Source organism: Anarrhichthys ocellatus, unplaced genomic scaffold (genome assembly GCF_004355925.1).
Source record: "Anarrhichthys ocellatus isolate YVR2014 unplaced genomic scaffold, GSC_Weel_1.0 scaffold9, whole genome shotgun sequence".
In the NCBI taxonomy this organism is placed as follows: Eukaryota; Metazoa; Chordata; class Actinopteri; order Perciformes; family Anarhichadidae; genus Anarrhichthys; species Anarrhichthys ocellatus.
Window position 1 is genome coordinate 10,216,199 of NW_022280039.1, and position 22,468 is coordinate 10,238,666.

Sequence of the window (22,468 nt, forward strand, 5' to 3'; positions counted from 1 at the left end):
CACACACACACACACACACACACACACACACACATATACAGTATATACAGTATACATGTACCTATATACTGTACAATGGAGTATCCGAGTATTGTGAAGGCAGCATAGTCTCTCTTGACCGAACAACCAATCACACTGCACTACACCTCCTTAGCCCCGCCCCTAGCCAAGCCCCCTGCGCCATAAGTGGGCGGTGCCTGAGCAATGAGGTAATCGGGGTAAACAGTAAAGATGGCGACTTCTGTAGCTGGAGAGGGGCAACACAGTCTAAATGGGATTATATGCGACACACAAGCTAAAAAACTGACTGACCTGCCGACCGAGTTACTCGAACACATCCTGTGCTTCCCCGTCCTCGACCATGTCGACATTTGTAACGTATCCTGCTGCTGCAAACGGCTACACGACGTCTGCCATGGAAGGGGGAAGGTCTGGGGACACCAGTACAAACTGAGGTGCTACGATTTATTTATGTGGTGTTTCGTCGGAGTCGTGGCCTCTGGTGGCTTTTCCCCACTATCTACTAAACCCTGTCTGCCTGTCCATTGTTGTGTGTCTCGTTTAGAGCCCTAAATGTAAGAGTTAAGGGTTCCTTAACTGCGAACTCACAGGCAGCTGTCAGCCGCTGATGCACCAAATTCACTATCACGCCAGGCCACTGTGCAGACGACAGTGGATTTAGTAAATCTCGGCTCTTAAATCTTCCACAAGTTTCAATTGAATGTTGAATTTTTACCCAGAGCTGCCCCAAAATAATGCATTTGTGTGACCGTGAATGCTACATGTAGTCTGTGTGCTGCAGGAGGGTGCAGCTAATGCCAAAAAGCTAAAGCCCTCCTCGCGACTTACTTGGCTGTTACTCTCTCTGTGTGCAAACAGAAAACCACGTCTGCTGACGATACGTGATTTCACAGCCATGTCATATGTTGCTTAGCTGATTCTGAGCATGCCCAAAACGTGTCACTGAAATGTCTTCTTTTTTTTTCATCAACAGATGGCCAAGACTGCAAATGTTTTACCGTCAGAATGAGTGCTGTGACTGGCTCAGAGAATACAAAACACGCCATAGAGTTGGTATACAAATACGAAGGACCGTGGAATCGATCTCCAAGAGGTTCTTCACAGAAGTCGTAAGTAATCCATTTGTAATCAAGAATACATAAATGTTTGTGCAAGAGAATGTGAGCTTTCTATGTCCCAAACTAACCCCGAGATCTGTAACCCAGCCTTGCGTTGGCCAGGTGCTGGGAGACAGCTTTGCAGAGATCGAGTCACTCGGGATGCCGGAGCATTTCTGCGAAGACGAGCTCCTCTTCATACTCAACTCTGACAAGAGGTTGAGAGCAACAGTGTGCACGCACAGCAACACCTCAACACTTGCCACACACTTTTTTGTAATCGTTAATGGGTTTGGGTGTTGGATCTTGTTGATCCGGATTATTAAAATCTCCTGTTGTGTTGCACACCGTGAATGTGTCTCTCTCTTCTGTTTTGCGCCCATCATTAGGAAAAGCTTGACTTTGAAGTACTATGCAAAGAAAATCCTTTACTTCCTGAGACAACAGAACATCCTGAGGAGTTTGAAGACCTTCATGGAGCAGCCTGCAGATCAGCAGTCATCGTTGGAGGGTGAGGAATGAACAAGTGTCAAAACAGTTGCACACTCCGTTTAGCTTAAATGTCTACTTACAACAGAATGTGTGTTTTTGCTACTTAGTAATTAGCTAAATAACAGCATCAAATGTTCCCATTTTTTGTGTTTTCTTTTTTCAAATAGTATATGCAGGCAGCATCATCACATTATTCATTCCCTCTCTTGGTCTTGTCTGCCTCTCCAGGTGCTGTACTGGTTGATCAGTATTGTAACCCTCTGGCTGATGTAACACTGAACAGCGTATCAGCCCAGCTGGACGAGATTGCAGAAAAAGTGAAGAAGATGCTGAGAATCAAGAACCCCTCTCACCCCAGCCTGCGTATCGCTCAAGGTGGACTTTTTAAAATTAACAAAACTACAATTTCAATACATCTGGACAATTAAAGCACAGAGGCATGGACTTCTATTCCTAGTAAATATTTGAAAAAATATATATCAATACCCTTATATTTGAGCAAATGTGTCAGCTGCACAATATCCATATTTTCCCTTTCAGGCAGAGTTCTTCTAACGTTCCTCTTCCTGTGTATGACGTAGGTGACTGTTTAGTGGTGGAGGACTTCGAGCTCCAGAGGCAGCTGGTGTCCGCCCTAAACTCTGTCTTATACGAGCAGCTTCAATACAAAGGCAACGAGTTTGACTACTACAACCCTCTTAACTCTTATATCCACCAGGTAGGTCTTCTATGAAATAATGACCATTTCAAGTCACAAAATGAACAATATTTTCCCTACTGTTTTCTTTTCAGAATATTTTAATTTCTTCTAAACTGACCTTTTTCCATTTAGGTGCTACTACGCCGTACAGGCATTCCCATAAGTCTCTCTGTCCTCTACATGAACTTAGCCCGGAAGCTGGGGGTTCAGCTGGAACCGGTCAACTTTCCTAATCACTTCCTGCTGCGCTGGTGCCAAAAACCAACAGTGTACGTTTTTAAATCACAGCTCTCAAGTTCCTCTAAATGTTGTCTTAAGAGTAGAGCTGTCACTCCCACAGTTCATGATTACAGGGGGAGAGCAGAGCACGAACAACTAGTTAACTCACGTGACTCTCTTCCTTCAATCACATCCATTTGATGCACTTACAAATGCTTGTATGATGTAGTAGGTAGTAGAATTTTCAGTTGGTTGCAATCTGCAACCTCACCGCTAGATGCCGCCAAATCCTACACACCTCTAAGACACAATTTGTGACAGATTTAAGTTAAATATATTTACATAAAAAGATTTGTTTAACTTTGTCCCTGCAGGAGTGAGGACATCTATGACTTTGTCTACATTGATGCCTTTGGTAAAGGCAAACAGCTGACCGCCAAGGAGTGCGAGTACCTCATTGGCCACCAGGTGACGGCAGACTACTACAGTGCCATCAGCACCACCGAGGTGCTGCTCAGGATGGTGGGAAACCTGCTTAACATCGGCAAAAGAGGGTAAGAGAAACCACCTGACTGTCACTGCTGACGCTGGAGAGATGGGTTGGTGGAGGATTGATATGGTCAACGCATGGTATGAATTATTGTAATGCATTTAATGCAAATGACTTTACCTGCAGTGTGTGGTCTCTTTCAGGGAGGGCAATGAGAAATCCTACCAGCTGTTGAGAGACTCTCTGGACCTCTACCTCACTATAAACCCAGATAATGTGCAGTACCTGCTGCTGCAGGCACGCCTCTACTTCCATCTGGGCATCTGGCCAGAAAAGGTCCGAACACACAACCTGATGCTCTAATGAGATTCAGTTCAATCAAATATGAACTGTCTTTCAGCCCACAGCACTTCACCTCACCACATTGTCCACTGATGTCTGTCCTCTGTTCCAGGTGCTTGACATCCTGCAGCACATTCAGGCGTTGGATCCCTCCCAGCATGGGGCGGTGGGTTACCTGGTGCAGCACACGCTGGAGCACATCCAGCACAAGAAACATCCCGTCACACCCGAGGAGAAGAAGCGCAGCGCTCCAGAACACCTGGAGGTCCAGTATTCCGTTGGCCTCATCATGAAACACAAGAGGTGGGTCACGCGAAGCATGTTGTACGGCCGTCCTCTTACCCGTGAACGCATCCCATTGCAATCCCCTCACAGTGTGTCTGTCCTGGTCCATCTCCTCCACCAGGTCAGGGTATAACTGTGTGATCTATGGCTGGGACCCAAAGTGCACCATGAGTCAGGAGTGGATCACCACCATGAGGGTCCACCAGCTGTCCAACGGGGCCAACCAGCCTTTCTACAACGTCCTCGTGCAGGACGGAACGTGTCGCTACGCAGCACAAGGTATGGATCGTGTACACCAGTATCGTGATGGAAAGTATCCTCACGGTGAGCAAATGTTTGCCGGTTATGTGATGATTTATGAAATGAAGGGGATAATTGGCCTTGGGAAGGCAAGAATGCATTTATGAGGCCAAAAATGGAAAAACAGAGTACCACTCTAATAATGCAAGCCCACTTTGTTCACATAGTACTGCTAGTTATTTGGGGGGAAATTGGATAAACAGTACAAAATTGGAACATATGACAAACTGATGTGTTATCTACTAAAAATACATAAAAAGGAAACTGCGTGCTGATAAGACGAGAGGAAGTCGGCAGCACAAACAATGTCAAACTTCCAAGTTCTCATAAAAGCATGTAGATGAACTGCTACATGGGGAAACTGAGGGACGGGACAAATGCTTCCCTGTCATATGTACTCGCACATTAGTATGTGGCTTGTTGGACATGATGGGTGATAGGAACTCTATGTTTAACTTGCATTAATAAGAATCTGTCAGTAAGAATGAATAAAACAAAGCCTGCAAGCTGGTTCAAGGCACACGCTTTAGTGATGCTGCGTGATGACTTTTTGTACATTTTGCCCTCTTCAGAAAGCCCCTCCCCACTAGGCTGACTCGTGTAATCCCTTGTCCTTACTTGCTCCCTCTGCTGCTCGGCCTGCTGATGCTGCTGCAACACAGCTTCCATTGTTTGCACGTGTTATCTTTGCCCTCTCCACCACCTCAGCATTCACCTGCAGACTCTGTTCCCTGAGATGCCAAAATACATTTGACCTTTTCTTAATAAACTAAATATTTTGATCTGCGAGTTGTCTGTTTGCCTTGGTCTTGTATGTATATTAATAATGTATGGGACTGTTTTGTATGAATTTCCGCTTTCAACTCGATTTAACTAGTTTATACAATCTCCATTGTCTTTAATCAGACTGTCACTTGTTCGTTGTTGTTCCTCAGAGAACCTGGAGCCCCACTCAGCTCCCCTGGAGATCGGCCACCCGGAGGTGGGACGTTACTTCTCAGAGTTTGCCAACACCTACTACTTTGCCAATGAAGAACTGCAGACGCGATACCCAGAGGACATAGTTGAAACTTTGGGCATGGTGCAGGAGCTTTACCACAGACTGACACCTGGCCTTGGGAACCAGGACCAGGCTTCTGCCACAGACCAGAACAACCACCGAGCCACGCCCATGTAGCAGCGCCGCTGTGACAAACCCGGGATAACCGATTACTGGTCACCCATTCTCAATTCACAGTCCACTTAGCTGTTGCTTTGTTGCGCATACTCAAGACCAGGACGTTTGTAAAAAAAAACAGGTCGTATACAGTATTCTCAGAAATTGATGAATTTGTGTAACAAGAAATGATTCACAAATGTGATTTTTGTACCACAGTCAGGCTCCAGTGCAGATCAGGAAAGAAATACCTGAAAAAGTCTAGAAACATGCAGCAAAGATCGTTAGTGATTGGACACACGCGTCTAATACCACGGTGTTGTTGTGAAAACAAAGCTCAAACGAAGGAGCGATGTGGCCCAGACGATGGTCGTCATCCAGGATGCAGGATCCTCAAATCCAGTCATGCAGTTGAGTTTGAAAATAAACATGGAAACTCAAAAATAATACATAAATAGACACCTTGAAGAAGAAGAAAAAAAAAAAAGAACAGACCTGAAGTTCAGTGGACGAGTAAATTCAGGATGGGTATCCAGGTGTTGTAAATCTTCCTTTACCTAAACCCAAGGAATGCTCCTTTACCCAGAGCTCCCCAACCCTTGACTACAACTCCCTGCACTCAGCACCAGTCAAATAAGCCCCCAGCATATAGTCGTCCCCCCACCCCACCCCAGTTACGGTGCCACACAAAAGACTGTACAGAAGATACTTTGTAAATTGACTTCCACCTTTAATTCCCCATCTTTTCATCACGTTTCATGCACTTACGGAAGTTAAACTTTCACATTTGTAGATTACCTCGTTTGTTTTTTTTCTGTGTATTTACAAGTGAAACGTATCATGGCTCCTCAGTGTTGCTGTCAATTGAGAAACAGAAGAACCAACAGCGTCCCCGTTGACTTGAAACAGAAATGACTCTCCGCTGTGAGGAACGTACAAAAACAATAAAGCGTTTCAAGTTTTAATGTAGCTTCTCGCTGACTTATTTTATTGAGCTCAATGAGCATGTTCATTGCTTTACTAGTGGAATGCACAAACCGGACGACTGCAGGTTATTTTTTACCGAGACAGTGCTCGAAGTGGGACGGTTTGAAAAAGGAGGGATCAAATATAAAGAAATATTAGAAAATGTTCTGAATCAGTTCTTTTGATTTACAGAAATAATTGTGTAACTATAGCAATATCAGTTGAGCTTTTGGGGAATGCTCTATAATAGTGGTTATGGTCAAAAATAATGTGAAAAGTCAAAAACCTTCAACTTTTCTCAGTGGAGGACCTCCAATCCTACTCAATTTCACCGTAAAGTAACGGTAACTTACTGGCAGCTGGGACGCCAGTAATTTACTTTTTTTTTTTACGGTGCAGTTACCGTAGTTTACGTTATTTTACCGTATACTGGATTACGGTATGTGATGGTAGGATAACTGGGTTTTACTGTGATTTTACGGTATATGCCAGAATGTTACCGTTTGTTTACAAAGGGTAATACAACCCGCAACAGGAAGTGCAAAGATTCAGACTCATTTCTGGGTTTTAGGACTCATTCTTGCAGAATTGTAAACCTGAAATATCTGTAGTTTTAACAACAGTAGTCATAGTTTCAGTGGTTATAGCAGTAGTAATATTAATTGTAGTGGTAATATTTTCAATATAAAGAGGGCAGTTTCCTGCTGGGAAATAAGTTAATTCATGATTCAGATTTAAACTTTTTTACATTTTTATGGATTCATTAATTTTGATAATACTCTGTTGCAGCCATGTTTTACACATCTGAAGTCTCTTGTGCTCCTCCTCAGGGAGGCTCTAAATTCGCCGTGGTGGACGCTGCCCAGCTGTCGTCTCACTCAGAACACCAACTCGGCCTCCAACAATGTAATTGGTTTCACAAACATCTATTTTTTGCAGACTCCCTCTGACAGTGCTGCATTTTCAACATCTTCAAGTCCCTCAAATCCACAAGTCTGTCATTGTCAACCAACCAATCTACTTCGCTTTATATTGATACATGGCACATTTTACTTTTTATTAATAATATATCTATCTATCTATCTATCACATACACACAACACGTAACATTAAAACAAACAACAATTTAATGTAAATATAAACTCAAAAATAAATATATATATTACATTGATACTGAGCCCTTTAATGCATTTTTCCCGGGGACTCACTTTTTAAAAATGACAAAACATTGCGACCCAATTCATTCACAGCAGGCCTCATCTATGAATCATAAGAGCGAATTTGTGCATAAAGGAACATTCCTGAACATTTTTACTGCCACTTGAAGAGATGTATGTTTAAAGTAATCACAACTTTGTTTTATGCATGTGTTATTGAAAACATAAACACGTTAAATACTTTATAAATAAGACTCCATTTAGATTCAATGTTATAAGTAGCTACAATTATTATTGCATATTTATTTTAGACCCTGATGACTCACTGGAAAGTGAAGCATTCAATGGCCATGTAAATATTCACAGGCTGAAATACATTTAAAAATGTAATTTATGGAATTTAGCGTTACACGTCGGCGATTTCTGGTCCCCTCTCCATTTTGATAATCGTCCCGTTTGCGGTCCTACAGTCGGTTCAATAAGAGCACAAGTAAACACAAGTTAGGTTACTAACATTACATCTAAACGCTGTAATCGGTGATTAACTTTATTTACGTTACCTTAATTTGCTATCCCGTTAGCTAGCTAACCTTTCTCAGGCTAATAGAGCGCGAGCTAGCTGACGTCACAGAGCTAGCTCCAATATTAGCAACCGGATGTAACGAAACAGACCAAGTGAAACATTATCTGAGATGTTAACAGTTCAATAATCATGAACCCGAAACAATAATGGAGACTTTCGGGTGATAAGCTTAACTTTATGGTGATCTCCACATGGCTGTTGCTCAGAAGGACGAACTGAAGCTGTTGTGTCCAAAGTCACATTCAGGAGCAGTTGCATCTTGTCGCTCAAAAATGACTTCTAGGCAATGAGCAGTTTGAATAATAAAATATATATTATATCATCATTACAGACACATTAACCTACAACAAACAGTACAATGTAGATGGATTGAGATTAACTGAATTTGTATACAGAAGCGTGAATCCACCTCTTCACAAAAAAATATTGTATCATGCTGCTAAATTACAGTAGTCTGCTGTTGTTGTCATTTTACGGCATTAACTGTTAATTTACATGCGAGGGATGAACATTTATGTTCCAGTTATTATGAAATACTGTAAGATAACGTTGAAAATCCACCGTAAATTCACAGCAATTCGTTCCAGTGGATAGCTTTTATTCACTGTAGAAATTCAGAATAAGAGGAGTACTGGTAATTGTTTTTTCCCCCGTACTTTACGCACTGGCTGCGTGAATTTAGGACCTTGAGGATACCAGATGTTTCCCGGACGCCAGCAGCAGCAGCAGCCTACAGCGTGATACAGCAGCAGCAGCGCGGAAAAGTTGAGCCAGTCGAACCGGATTTTGCGCACGGACTCGACGCACGGACTCAACGCACCGGTGGATCAGGAGAGATGGGAGCTTCGCAGACGCGCCCCGAGCACAAGTACCAGGACCTGGCGGATAAAACAGGATGTAAGTAGTAAAACACTTCTGTATTAAGACTATTTAGAAGTGCTGATTCAGTGTATGAAGTTGGTGTTAAATCGTTCAGTTTCGAGGTGTAAAAGTCTGGTGGAAGTGACACAATGAAATAAAAGATAATACAGATGAAAGGAGAAATGGAAAGCTTGCCATTGTGCCAACCTGTGATATTTACAAAGTCAAATGCTGCTGGCATCAGCAAACGAGGTAACATCTTATCATGTAAACGCCACCCGTTGAACAAATACATGTGATTTAGCTTCACTTTGATTTAAAGCTGCAGCACCAGTAGTTTTTTATTAAAAAGCTAACGTTATATGCTTGCTTATATATTTAATAGACAATACAGTCTATGAGATTACTATTTTTGTACCTCCATTCATTTGTGTTGAAAGAATTCATGGGTGCTACAGCTATAAACTTATACTTTTAACAGAACTTATATATTGTCATGAACCCCGCTCTCGTCCTCCCATACTGTATGTGAAACAACAAGCAGACAGAAACAGCAGAAGTGTGTAGATCTATTTTTAGAAAGGACAGGATCCTGATGTGAAGCTTTTTGCGTGCAGTGGCATGCAGAGTTTGAGCAGCAGGGATAAGGTTTTCATCCCAGGCTGAGGCCAACTTTATTGATTCTGCTATGGGTGAGACTTTGAACTATTTTATTGCCTTCATTTCCTCAAGGTGGGGCTTGGACCCCATTTCATTCTGGACTCAGTGGTCTTATGGTCATGTCTCTTCTTGACGCTCTGATCAAATGTTTAATTGCACTCACACGTCCTGGTGGTAGAGCGCAGACCAACTATTATATTGTTGTTGTCTTGTACGCACTAATAATTGCTCCATGGTATTGTAGTTAATTGTGTGTCGTTCCCGCACATGTAATGCAGTCGCCGCCCACTCCGAGCAACAAACTTGTTTCTGCATGAGGCTGTTGTTTTTCTCTGCATATTCTTCACCCCACACTCAGCAGGTACAGTTGCTACTGAAAACACCCTGTTAGCCTACCGGAAAAAAGGTAAAAATAAACACAATATCTTTACCGAAACAATTGAAAATGCCAAACCCATGTGCAGGAGGAGCCAGATTATGATGTGTGAACCTTTCAGTGTGTGCTCACTAGTCCACACAGTGAGTTAATGATTCAAGGAACCCTTTGAAATGGCATAAAAAGACAATCGCAGTACAACAGTTGTTTGCTTTTTGATTAAACCGATAGCAGAGAGAGTCTTAGAGAGTACTTGATTAGATTAATACAAGCAAGTCCCACTGTTTAATCATAATCCAGTATATTACAATTCAATGAAAATCAAGAAAAATTTGAACAACAACCGTGATCTTCTGTTTATTATCATGTTGGACGTCGTTAAAAAACAATTGACGGAATTTGCGCGGGCCTTATGTTGGGTGTGGAGTAATTATGGGTGTATCATTGGCATACTCTCATGTTGTTGGTGTTTGCTTCTTTGCAGTTTCACTGGAACAGATCAAAAACCTTTCCAAAAGATTCCAGCAGCTGAGTGGAAATGAAGAGACAATAAGGTAGTTTAAAAAAATAAATACGACATGTGACAAAGCTCTGCTGGTAAGCTGCACGGGGTTTGAATGGAAACCAATCAGCGTTTTTCCGTTACCACTAAAGAGGAAATAGTACCTGCATGGTGACTGGAGTTATGAATTGTGGGCATTTCTGGCATCACAAACAAGCAACATGTCGATGCAAAAAGGACACAGCTGACACACACTGTACACGCACACTCACTCATGTATAAACACACACACACACACAAACAGCCAAAGTGGCATGCTGGTAGTTACAGAGCACAAGTTCCTTCCCTTTAAAAGGAAAAGTGTTGTACATAGCAGATATTTATTTACAATTTGCCTTCATTTTACTTCCCATAGATAACATTCTGTGTTATTGCAGCATGCTGGTACTGTAGTATCTGTTTCATGACGATGGACTTTCTCTTGTCGCACTGCAGTAGAGATAACTTGGACAGCATACCAGCCCTCGCCAACAACCCAATCAGAGATGAAATTATTGGAGCATTCTTTGATAAAAGGTGAGTGCAGTCATATTACACCACACCCTCTCTGTCCACCCTATAGCCATTTCAACTGATATTGCCACGATCGGGATTTTATTTGGAATATATTCAAAAAAAACGTTCAAAACCAAATTCCTATTATATGATCTGTGAAAAGTAGGCCTACCAGTCTTCATTGTTATTACTTTTAAAAGATGACATTTCTCAACAAACTTGTTTGGTAAATATAAGATATTAGCCTGATGGAAGTTTCTTCCTGACAACAACTGCATAAACACAAGCTGTAAACGCTGTGCTGTTTTATGATTATTTTATATGAGGAATTATTATTCACCATATAAAATAAACGTTACTAAATTAAAACCTAATTTGAGAGAATAGTTTCACATTTTGGAAAGTATTCTCATTACCTTTCTTGCCCAGAGTTAGATGAGAAGATCGATACCTGTATACATTAAGTAGGTGGTAGGTTAGCGTTAAGACTGAAAATGAGCGGAAACAGCTAGCTAGCTAGCTAGCTAGCTAACCATAACTTTTCTTACATACGTCATATTTTCAAATGTCAAGACAAAAAATCTTTCTGCATATGGTCTATTTACAGCTAGGCCACTTGAGAAAATAGTTGTTGGAGCCACGTTGCTTGAATTCTGTTTCATAATTCCTAAACTGCGATGTCTTCTATGCGTGACCCAGGAACCAGCATCAGGATGCGGTGGGCTCCTGCGATGAGATTGGCTTCGAGCAGTTCCTCATGGTCATGTCCCACTTCCGCCCTCCAACCTTGAAGACGACGGTGGAGGAGAAGGAAGCTATGAGGAAAGAGAAGCTTCGCTGTAAGACACTGAACTTTAGTAACAGTATTAGACACAACCAGACATACCTGTCGGGTAGGATTCTCAGCCATTAGTCTACGACAAAAGCTTTAGTCTCCTGTGTCTCCATTTGGTGTGTGCCTCAATTACAAAATACTAGGGAAAAGGCACCATCCAGTGTCGATGACACATCGGTGATGTGAGTATCTTATTTCTATCACCACTGACATGCCTCGAACAGTGTGGTGAATGCATGTGTGAGCACCGGATCCCTCACTGCATGTCGGCTATCTCATTGGAGAGGTATTCCCGGCTCGGTTGGGAACAGTACCAGAACAGCAGCTTCACAATCCCACCTGTCACAAGTAGAATGGGATCATTTGTAGCCACCAAGTCAGGGCCCCAAATTAGCCTCAGATATCATAAAACCATTCGATTATACTCTGTTTATGTAGATTCATTCCAGGATGAAGACATTTACATTTGAGGTTTGTCTTCTTCCCCTCAACCTACAGTATCTTGTAGAGTTTGTGGCTTCCTACATTTCCCAGAATTACTTTTAGTTAGTTGTTGGCTGGATCAACAACTGGGAAAATTAGTGACAGGGCCAGGTACCTGGTACGAAGGCACAAGGTATATTTTTTTGCTAGTTGGTTAGTGGCACGTAAACAAAAATTTGATAATTTAATAACAATATTATCATAGATTGATTTATTATTGAAATGATTACATTATTGTCTTGTCAAGAGGCTTTGTGTAGAAATCTAAACTAAGGGCCCCTTTAGGCTAATGTTGGTATAGATTGCTGATCTGAGATTGTACACATTCCTGAACAAACTTGTTTATTCAAATTAAAACAAATGTACAGACGCAGAATGAGGCCATTGTCTCAGGTAAGATATCATTTGGGTATGTCTTGCGCTTTAGATGCTATTCAAACAAGTTAGAATCTCTTTGTTTCAAGTTGTTCCTCATTCACACGGTTGGGACTACCAGACCTATAACTCATATGATAATAGATGAGTGTTGTGCTGTACTTGATGGGTGCGCTAACGACACAGGATGCATATAAAATGTGCAGAGTGGACAGTGCTAAGTGCAGGTGGCAGGAGGGACAGATTAGGGGGATGAGTGCCAATTTGTGCCCTGGGTCGTCCAAGCAGGTAAATCTTGCAATGCATAACATCTACTTAGCCGACTAATAGCAGCCACGGCCCTGTCTCACGGTGCAAAATATCTGTAGCGCCATTGGATCATAGTCTTCTGAGGGAGGAATTCTGTCTTGCTAAATTTCTCTTTTTATTTGTTGTTTAGAAATATTACGACCAAAAAATAACATAATGAAATTTTGAGCTTAAAAGAGGCCACAGTTTTTGGCCTAGGAGACTGAAATTTGGTATGGAGGTCAAGTGTGTGGGTGGTAATAAAACAGTTATGTAAAATGATTCAAAACATTTACTCAAGTACTGTACATAAGTGCAATTTAGTAGCGTTTTGTCACATTTCAGCTTATGAGTTGTCACCAAAAACTGTTTTAAGGCCCAAATAAGTAAAATCAAAACTTGAACTCAGTACTTTTACTTGCAGTGGATTATGTTTACTTTGTTGTATTGATACTTCAGTAAAGGATCCAAAGACTTCCTCCATTTCCACTGCCAAACGTGTTAACTCTGGTATATCCTTGTTTTCTAATCAGTCTGTGTTGTTTTGCACTGATCAAGACAAAAGGGGGGAAAAGATGGTACGTTTGGGCTGTACTCTCACAACTTCCTCGTAGAATAAATGGAGGTTTTGGGGGTTTTCAAGTGGCTGAATCTTGTAAATGTCACTGTTATTGAAAGTAGTGGCATTTGAAAGGGGATTTGTTGCCTCAGTGGTGATTGTCATGTGGCCTGAAGGTAACCTGATTTGTTATTCTGCGCCATATCTCTACATCTTGAACATTCCTCTAATCACAAGTCTATTAGTAAGATCCTCTCCTCTTAGATTTTTAGTTCCTTAGAAATCCGGCTAACCTCAAAATTGTTCTGTTCCATCCCAGTCCTATTCAACATGCATGACACAGACAATGATGGCACCATCACTCTGGTGGAGTACAGGAAGGTAAGATAGCTTAATCACATGTATCTCAATCAAAGGCTGGAATGTTGTGTGCCTTTTTATACTTGAACATAATGTCTGTGAAAAGAAGTGATTCAAAATTTAATTATTTTTTGATATAGTATATGTCGATAGTCATAAAAGTAACTATAATATGTTGAAAAAAGTAAAAAAATATAATAGTATAGTATGTCGAAAAAAAGTCATAAGTCATAGTATAGCATGTGGAATAAAGTTATAGTATGTCAAAAAAAGTTACAGTATGTGGAAAAAAGTCATAAGACAGTGTGGACATACTGTGCATGACATTTTTTAACAAACATTCATAGTATAGCGGCTATACAATGACTCTTTGGGCTATACAAGTGTCTGTCAAAAAGAGGCATAACAAGTATAGTACGCCTAAAAAAGTTAAAGTATAGCGTGTAATGTCATAGAATGTCTCAATAACTCAAATAGTGTCATAAAAAGCATCATGAAAAAGTCATAGAATAAAATAGCATAAAAATGGCATAAAAAATGCAATATTATATAATATGCCATGAAAATGTCATAAGAATCTTTGGCATTTTTATGGCATTGATATGATATATTTTGTGACAGTCACAGTATATATTCTATATCATGTCAGAAAGAATGTCATAAAAAAGCCACAGTGTAATATGACACAAAGATGTCATTAAAATGCCACATAATACCTCTTACGGTCATTTGAACATGTCCACCTCTGAAGGTTTTAAAGACGAACGACGTTCTTCTCGTTCCAGGTGGTAGAAGAGCTTTTGTCAAAAAGTGACGCCATCGGGCAGGAAACTGCCGAGGCGATAGCGGATGCTGCCATGTTGGAAGTGGCGAGCATAAATGTGCCCCACATGGTAACGGAGCGCTCCACAACTAAACTCTCACAACTAAACTCCCACAGACGCACATCTGCTGCAAGTAACACATTTCTCATTTCAGGCCCCAGACGAGTTCTATGAAGGAATCACGTTTGAGCATTTTGAAGAGGTTTGCACTTGCACCATTTTTTGATCATCAAAATTCCTTCTTTTTTTGTTGTCACTTACTTATGACAGCATTTCGTTATCTGCCCACAGATTTTGAAAGGACTTGAAATGGAGACGAGGATGCACATTCGCTTTTTAGACGTAGACACCATGACGATGGGTTGCGGGAAATCCACCTCTTGAAATGTTCGAGTCTCTCGAGTCGTTAAATGGGATGAAGCCAAACACTTGATGTGCACTAATATATTTTGGGATTGTGGGAAATAATTCTAGACCAAGTACCATACTATGAATACATTTTTTTTGTATACGAATGGAAAGTATTTTGGAGCCAGAGGATGTTATCTCCTGTAGTTCACTTTTAAGCCTGAAGAATTCAATTTTTTAATCATTGTGATCCTACGAGCGTCACATATTTTGAATAGATTTGTTTTCCATCTCTATGTAACTCCTTTATGTACCCAGCATGCAATGTGAAAGGATGCGTTGTCGTTCAGTCTAAAAGGTTCACATGTTGGATGAAGTCAGACATGCTGTTCAGGCATTCACGGGTCATCTGTTCTGGCTCACGTCCAAAGAGTGAGACAGGCGCACACACCGGTCCTCTGCAGCTTCAATTGATCTATTCCGCTGAGATGCTGTTGTTTGAGTTAATCGAACCCTTTCCCTGAGATTAATGATTGCAGACTTTGTACTGAGTTCTATTAATGAACAAAATTAATTTAAGAGATTTTGATAAAACAAATGCATGTGTGCGATTTTTGTTTTTCGAGAAATTTATAAAAAAAAATGTACTCAGAAGAAACACGAGGTACAAATACGACTTTTTATTGCTGTAATGTTTCACAGCAGCACTGATTCAAATCAAGAAAACTATGCTGTAAAAATTCATTAAAGCAATGATTTATAGGACTGTGATCCTGTGTAACATCTGGGCACACTGTCCATTACAAATACACAGTTACAGATAGTATACATTGAAATATACAATTCCTAAGAAGCTTGATAAAAGGAAAGTAATTAAAAGGATCCCGCTTGGAGAATCAAACTGATTAACGGTAAACGTTTCTATTGTCCGTTCAGTCACTCACTGAGCTCAGTGTCAGTCTGTAACGCTGCGTGTCAGTGGGATGGATGGCAGCCAGGCAGCTTGTCGTAAGGCACCGCCAGGCCGATGTTGTAGTTGTACCCGGAGGACTCGATGTAGTCGGACCTGCAGATGGGCAGGATGTGATCCTGTGACAATGCGTCCTCAGAGAAGTCGTAATGGCAGATGACTCCCCTGTGTCTGAAGGATAAACACACGACAGAGATATCACTCATTTCACTTGAGTAGGCTAGTTTTAAACTACTGACACATCTGTGGAAGATCAAAATGCAGCTTTATCATTAGTGGTGGTGTCACTTTAAAGCCTGACTTTAATCAGTTCGTTGCATGCTGCTTTGTAGGCTTCAATAAAAAACTCTGACTGAGAGGAGCAGCAGGTAGTCAGGGAGATGTGGTCCCAATTTAATTTTGAGAAAGCAAACTAGCATGAAACAAGCTTCCAGCCATCTTAAACACCATCCCATTCGTGATAACAAAGTGCGCTGTAATTACTTTGACTGTGGCAATATATTGTCATTTAAAGGAATAGAGCCACATTTTGGGAGATACACTAATTTGCTTCTACAAAACCTAACGTACAGAAAAGCAGTCAATTCACTGCGTATTTCTGACTCTGTAAGCTCGTGGGGAATGGGAGGTGGATGTCGAGAAGAGATCCAGGATTTAAAAAGAAAAAGAAGAAGAAGTGTGTGGGAGGGAGATCGGTGACCTGCGGTGAGCTGTGAGGTCATCGTCTGTGATGCAGGCCCCCCTTGGCGACTTGTCATCGGGGATGTTGGCCGTTACCAGGGTGCTGGTGTTGAAGCGGACGTGCCTTACAGGATGCCTGCAGCCAAGACAGAAAACACCTTCAGTACAAAATATAAGAATCTGTTTTTCACTTGTGCATGTTAGTGTTTTTCTACAAAGATGTCTAGAACTATATCTAAAAATGTCCAAATTCTGATTGTATTCCTCACATTTGACACAAAATAAATGTTTCCTAATCAGCAAACAGCTGCATACATTGACATTTCCCTTAATTTGGACCATGTGAATGTGGTACACAATTGGTTTCAAAATAAAAGCATGTGATTTACATTTGTTAATACAAGCTATGAATAATTTGTCCGTGCTACGATGAATTAAACAACATATCATTCTGTTTGGACAATTATCTTATTTGTGGCACTTAAAATAATTTGGAGATCAATAAGACACATCAATGCAGCCACTGGGTTAATGGGTTTTGTAAATGCCTTAATTAACTCTAACCTCGAAGGCACACACCACAACTGTGATTCATTAGAAACAAACAGAGAAGCTCGGTAACATAAAGAAATGTGACTTCTTTGAAGACTGTGGATTTGATCAGTGCAGCTGAGAGTTTGGATCTCTGTGGCTCGGAAGAAAGACAATCCCACCTGTTGTGCATCTCCCACAGCTTCGCTCCCATCCTCATCTCCCACACACACACCAGTCCTTCGCCTCCGCCGCTAACAACCTTCCAGTCGTCCGCCTGCACCGAGGTGACGCCCAGGTGGTGGGCGTACAGGGACGCCACGGAGGAGCCGGCTCGCAGGTCAAACACCCTCACCCTGAATCACAGCAGAGATGAACACATTTATTTATTTATCATTACTTTATAAATGTAACACCACGTAGGAATATCTCTAACGCTGTAAGTGAGTCCTATGAAAGAATAAGAAGTGAAGTGAGTACAATAGCATCAGTCATTCACAGTGAAGCGTGGTAATTTTGGATTTCACTTCCTGCTTACTGAGGCGTAGGACTCCAAGACTGCACAAGAGAGAGAGAGCACAGTTTGTCAAAGAGCGCATTCATTTACAGACAAAGGGACACTATTCCCACTTATGAAGGAACTTTCAAACATTCAGTCAAGAGACCCACGACAAATAGATGCTGAAGCACACGTGCCAAAGCAAGCTCTTAGTTCCAGCCTGAACAACACAACACTAGAGAATAGTCAACAAAAAATGAATAAAGAAAACAAAAAGAGCCGTGAATAGAGGGTGTGTAAGACAACAGCAGGTACAGAATATGCAGTGTGGTGAAAAAGTCTCACATCCCTCCACAAAGAAAACATGAATAAACTCATTTGAGGATTTTGCTGATCACATTTTTTTTTTTAACTGTTAAATGTGGCCAAAAGCAGATAAACTTCATGTTTTAAATGCAGTTTTGTAGACTTTTAATGATTTTGACCTGACTCTTAGCTTTATTTTAGTCATTTGTTTAACGATTGAATTATTTTCTTCTGTTATTTTGTATTTATTTTGTATTGAATGTCTTCACACGCATATGTATTTTAATAAACATCCTGATTTAGATAATGGCTTGTCAGTCCTTTCTACAAAGCACTTTATAAGTTCTACTTTCAGAAAAGTGTTATGTGGTCTTCATGATAATATGACTACTATGATGATGATTATCATTGGTATAATCACTATTTTTATTATAATAACATTATTTGTGTTAGTGTTTATTTGATAAAAAAGGAAACAGCAGGGATTATTGGCTGTCTGGGTTTCATGAGCATCACAAAAGCTCAGGGGACCTTCAGCTCCATCTGTCGTCATTGTGGCTTTATTGCAGCTGAAAGCATCCAGGACATGACTCCATCCAGGCTCAACCTTCTTCCAAGACTGCATTACCATAATGAAATTCACTTAAGGGACTCACACAGATTACATTTCCGCTTCCACAATTTATTTTTTTCCCCCAAGAATCAGAGTTAAATGGCTAAATGGGCACCGCAGTCTTGTTGTCTGCAGTTACTTTTGCCTGTTTAGTGGCATTACGTGATGGAAGCACACATTTAAACAATGAGGACTGAGCATTACTGGCAGGCCGCAGGGAGCCATAAATCTAATGTTGGAGGAGGGCTCTGTCTTCAGTGAGCTGTCAGTGGCCAGACTCCTCTTCATTAATCAGGAGCAGCTCAGTGTTGGAAAAGGTTGGGATAGCTCTGGTTAGTTTCCTGCAGACTGGGCGAGACATTAATCACTATTCACCGAGGACTGTGTGCGACGCAAACCTGTGATTTGTTGATCCCAAGTGGTCTGGTTTGGTATTCTAGTCTTGTTTGCTTTCTGCTCTAAAGACTTTGCAGTTACAACCTGTGAGTTAAGACCAACCTATTCCAAGACTAGTACAAGATCCTTTCAAGAATGAGGCATGTGTAAACCAAATCCCACAACAGGTGAAACAAATTCGTTTTTCACAATTTGTTCTTGAAGGGTTTGCCAAGGGCCGCCTAAGCTTGCTTGTACTTAGGCACATTGGTACTTTGAGCCAAAGGCAACGTTAACATGAGTAGGTATAATGTTTACCATGCTCTTAGCGTAGCGAGTTAGCATGCTAATATTTGCTAATTATCACAAACAACAGCAGAGGCTGATGGGAATGTCATCCGTTTGTCACGTATTTATCAATTTAGAAGGGTGTTCTTAAGTTAGCACAACATTTCATGGGGATCCATCCAATAGTTGTGGAGACAATGGACCTCATACAAGAGAGTTTTGGTATTCTAATCTTAACTTTCTCGTACTCTTTTTTTGGTTCCACGTCAGATTCTGCAAATGCTTTCTAACTTCATGTAACTGTGGTAGTGACCAGCGTGAGCATGATGAATGCCACCTGTTCATACATGAGGGCGCGATCCTGAGAAGCAGCGGAATTAAGGAACCTGCTAAAGCCAAGGAATGGGGGGGAAATAATCACCTGACGGGCACACTGTCATTGAAATAAAGAAGAAATGGTTCAATATGAAAAACATTTCGCCCCAGCAAGGCGATGGATGACTGCAACGGAATCCAGTTGTTAATTGTGTTATAGATAATCCAAAATACGAGAAAATTGGTGGATGCGGCAAGTTCTCTTAAATCAATCCTACAAGCCACTTAAGATCGACCAAAGTCATTAGGACTATCTGTCGAGAAAACATGAATGTCTCGACAATAGTGTGTGCCAAATCGTTTAGTGTATAAGGAATACTTTGATCACCAAAGAGAGTAGGACTCAGAGAAAGTCTGTACAAAATGATATCCATCCCATCACTTTTGAGGGATTATATTCTGGACCAAAGTGGCGGACCCTGCCATCCCTGGAACCATGTTGTTAGTGGGACTAAAAACAGAATAGATTTAAAAGAGACAACTTGAAGACAAATCCTAGGCTTCAAGAGGCTGGACTCAAGAAGTGCAGTCATGCATGGTGATAAGTGATAAGTGACCAATAGCCACAGGTATGACACTCACTACTTCTTCCCTTCCTCTAACTGCATCCAATTTTGCTCTTAGCCCACATCTTTCCCTGTGTGCACAGATGTGGCCTTCTTCCAAACAGCCCTTATCAAGACCCCTCATTTGCTTCCCGGATCCGACAAATAAAAAACAGAGGGACAAAACTCATTTGGACAAAAAGAAGGGATGCATTAGGCTTTGGCCTTAAGCCACCCTGTCAGACGGCCAAGATCGCCGACCGTCTCCCCCATTTGTCTTCGACTGTGCGCTGCATCAGCTGGGGCCAAAGTGGAAGAGCCAAGCTAGTGTGTGTGAATCTACACACACACACACTACACACCAGAAAGCAAAGAACAAAAGTAAAGCGGAGAGGAATTGGATAAAGACCAACAATGCTCTGGCGAGAAAACAACTATTTCAATTCCTCAATAAAAAAAACAACGTAGAGCATTTCCTTTTGGCACTTGACAAAAACATCTTTATACGCATTGTGTTTTTGTGCAGTTGCTAGGAGTCATAACTATTAAGAAGACAGATCCTAAACAATATGATGTGGTCTGTCTTTCGCTGGAAGCCAACTACTTTACAGCCAGATGGATTTGGTTCTGAATAGAAACAGCAGGGGCAGCTTTGGACAAGGACGCGCCAGGGATTTTTCTTTTCCTTCCAGCTCATGCACCGCAGCGCCCGCTAACAAGTGCAGAATAGATGAATGGCTCTTTTATGTGTCTTTCCTCATCTGGCGAGCCAGGTTAGCGAGGAGGCAAGTGTGTGTGTGTGTGTGTGTGTGTGTGTGTGTACATGCATGGACGTGTGTGTGTGTGTTGTCGCCGGATGGGATCAAGAAGGCCAGATTTTGTTTTTTGTCGTCGTATAGTATCCCAGGTAATGGAGGAGACAGACGTCTCTATTCAACACAGAGAACAAAACGTCTCACATCTAGGTAAGTCAACACCCACGACGCTTTGTTTCGTCAAGGCGGCAGAGAGACCGAGAAGCGTGACTAATGCACAAATTGAAAAGAGCCATGTCTTCTCACACACACCTGTTCTCCACTGTGCAAGGACTGAAGCCTCAGCCCACTGTGAGGAAACTACTTAACAGACACTCCGTTCATCTTAAATTCTTGGCTCAGTTTCATCCATTTGTGATGTTTGAGTGTCAGCATTGAGAGACTCTCCATCTGTCTGACAATGTGTGTGTGTGTTTTTTTTTTTTATCTCAGTGTCCTACCTCCTGTCCTTGTTTCCGCACACCAGCAGGTGAGGAGGGCCGTCTCTCAGGTTGATGCAAGTGAAGTCTCCCAGCGAGTCGCCGACGCATGCCACAGGTTTGCCCGTCTCCAGGCTGTAGACGTGGATCTGAACAAGCAAGAACACACAAAAACATCAACCATTTTAAATCTGAAATTCAGTCAACCTCCAAATGCACAACCACCAAATGTTTGAGCGAGTATAACATAATGAGTATGAGTGTAGAGAGTTGGCTCTGAGCTTTTGGAGGGTGTTTACATCAATATCTGGTGAACCGTGTCGGACTTTATGGCCGCTATTTATACAGAGACAGCACTATTAGACAATGCAGCAGGACAAAAAGCCCTAAACTGAAGTTGAACAAAGACGTAAGCATGGCTGCATCATCATCGCCATAGAATATAGTGTTGATGTCTATGGGCCGTAAGACTTCATGCAGACAGACATGGAAAAGGATTTGCACAACCAAATATTAAAAATGATGACTTCATTTGATTACTTCATGAATTTTTGCCCCCAAAATTGTGTGAAAAAGGGCTACAATTCTTACACCGCTCACATTAAAGTCTGCTCTTTTACCCTCATAGTCACCATTTCATTACAATTCAGAATTTAGGATCTGAGATCTTATTAGCAAAGAGATTTGTGTATATTAGATTCAACAAAAACAATGTTCTTCTTTAACTCACTCAAATAAAAGTTATTACCTTTCATCAAAACATGAAGCTAATTTAAGTTCACTGTTGGTGATTTTAAAATTGCTCTGCTAATTCTCTGCAAATTGCACAATTTGAAACTACACACTGAAATATGATTGACAATATTGGATTTGGTATATATCATAAAAAAGACAAACACGGTTAACCAAAGTGAAGCTTTGCCAGTTAATTAAAAGCAAAGCAGCACAGAAGTCTTAAATAAATCAACCTATGGGCATTCTTCAACTACTGACAGAGATGCCCTCCATTGCCTCTGGCTCAATGGTTGCAGCAAACTTTCTTCATACAAACTACAATGATGTCATCTGGAGCTGGCCTAATTGGTCAATTAGTGGCTGGTGTTTTCTCATCCAAATGAGACGGAACAAACAGGATAACCGCCAGGCAAAAATGTCTTTGAATAATTAAAACGATTAAGAAATTAAACCGAGGAGGGAGGGGGGGGGGGGGGGGGGGG

The 22,468-nt window shown here is 41.3% G+C and overlaps 3 protein-coding genes across 5 annotated transcripts in view; 2 read left to right on the forward strand and 1 right to left on the reverse strand.

Annotated features, from left to right (window-relative positions):
• Window positions 1–217: 217 nt before the first annotated feature.
• fbxo21 (F-box protein 21) lies at window positions 218–8,473 on the forward strand. Of its 3 annotated transcripts, none has more exons than XR_004212811.1 (12): window positions 218–455; window positions 995–1,130; window positions 1,227–1,629; window positions 1,839–1,985; window positions 2,192–2,328; window positions 2,443–2,579; window positions 2,904–3,083; window positions 3,223–3,355; window positions 3,474–3,664; window positions 3,768–3,925; window positions 4,882–5,512; window positions 6,899–8,473. XR_004212811.1 is itself a non-coding variant. In XM_031849064.1 (12 exons), exons 1-12 carry the CDS (start codon window positions 232–234, stop codon window positions 5,121–5,123), a joined length of 1,917 nt encoding a protein of 638 aa, XP_031704924.1. In that variant the 5' UTR covers window positions 218–231; the 3' UTR covers window positions 5,124–6,065. The 3 variants fall into 3 exon arrangements, 2 of the variants coding, with proteins under 2 accessions (XP_031704924.1, XP_031704923.1); XM_031849064.1 differs by lacking the exon at window positions 6,899–8,473 and having other exon boundaries at window positions 1,227–1,336; window positions 1,508–1,629; window positions 4,882–6,065; XM_031849063.1 differs by lacking the exon at window positions 6,899–8,473 and having other exon boundaries at window positions 4,882–6,065.
• Window positions 6,149–16,939, forward strand: tesca (tescalcin a). The gene is made up of 9 exons (XM_031849067.1): window positions 6,149–6,974; window positions 8,491–8,705; window positions 10,190–10,259; window positions 10,703–10,783; window positions 11,462–11,601; window positions 13,622–13,683; window positions 14,448–14,555; window positions 14,641–14,688; window positions 14,778–16,939. Coding segments are annotated over exons 1-9 (819 nt in total). The 5' UTR covers window positions 6,149–6,972; the 3' UTR covers window positions 14,871–16,939.
• The window catches only part of fbxw8 (F-box and WD repeat domain containing 8), a 19,214-nt gene continuing 11,881 nt past the window's right edge, over window positions 15,136–22,468 (reverse strand). The window contains exons 8-11 of the mRNA XM_031849065.1: window positions 21,273–21,400; window positions 17,199–17,372; window positions 16,505–16,621; window positions 15,136–15,975 (exon numbers count right to left, since the gene is read on the reverse strand). Coding sequence (XP_031704925.1) covers window positions 15,810–15,975; window positions 16,505–16,621; window positions 17,199–17,372; window positions 21,273–21,400 — 585 coding nt within the window. The 3' untranslated portion in view covers window positions 15,136–15,809. The remainder of the gene's footprint in view (window positions 15,976–16,504; window positions 16,622–17,198; window positions 17,373–21,272; window positions 21,401–22,468) is intronic.

What these genes read in the sequence shown, in the direction of transcription:
- fbxo21 (XM_031849063.1), top strand. Translation starts at nt 232, where the DNA reads ATGGCGACTTCTGTAGCTGGAGAGGGGCAACACAGTCTAAATGGGATT. An exon ending in CTTAACATCGGCAAAAGAGG is followed by an intron (nt 3,084 to 3,222) that starts GTAAGAGAAACC and finishes GGTCTCTTTCAG; the next exon opens with GGAGGGCAATGAGAAATCCT. An exon ending in GTGTCGCTACGCAGCACAAG is followed by an intron (nt 3,926 to 4,881) that starts GTATGGATCGTG and finishes GTTGTTCCTCAG; the next exon opens with AGAACCTGGAGCCCCACTCA.
- tesca (XM_031849067.1), top strand. An exon ending in GGAAATGAAGAGACAATAAG is followed by an intron (nt 10,260 to 10,702) that starts GTAGTTTAAAAA and finishes GTCGCACTGCAG; the next exon opens with TAGAGATAACTTGGACAGCA. An exon ending in GGAGCATTCTTTGATAAAAG is followed by an intron (nt 10,784 to 11,461) that starts GTGAGTGCAGTC and finishes TGCGTGACCCAG; the next exon opens with GAACCAGCATCAGGATGCGG.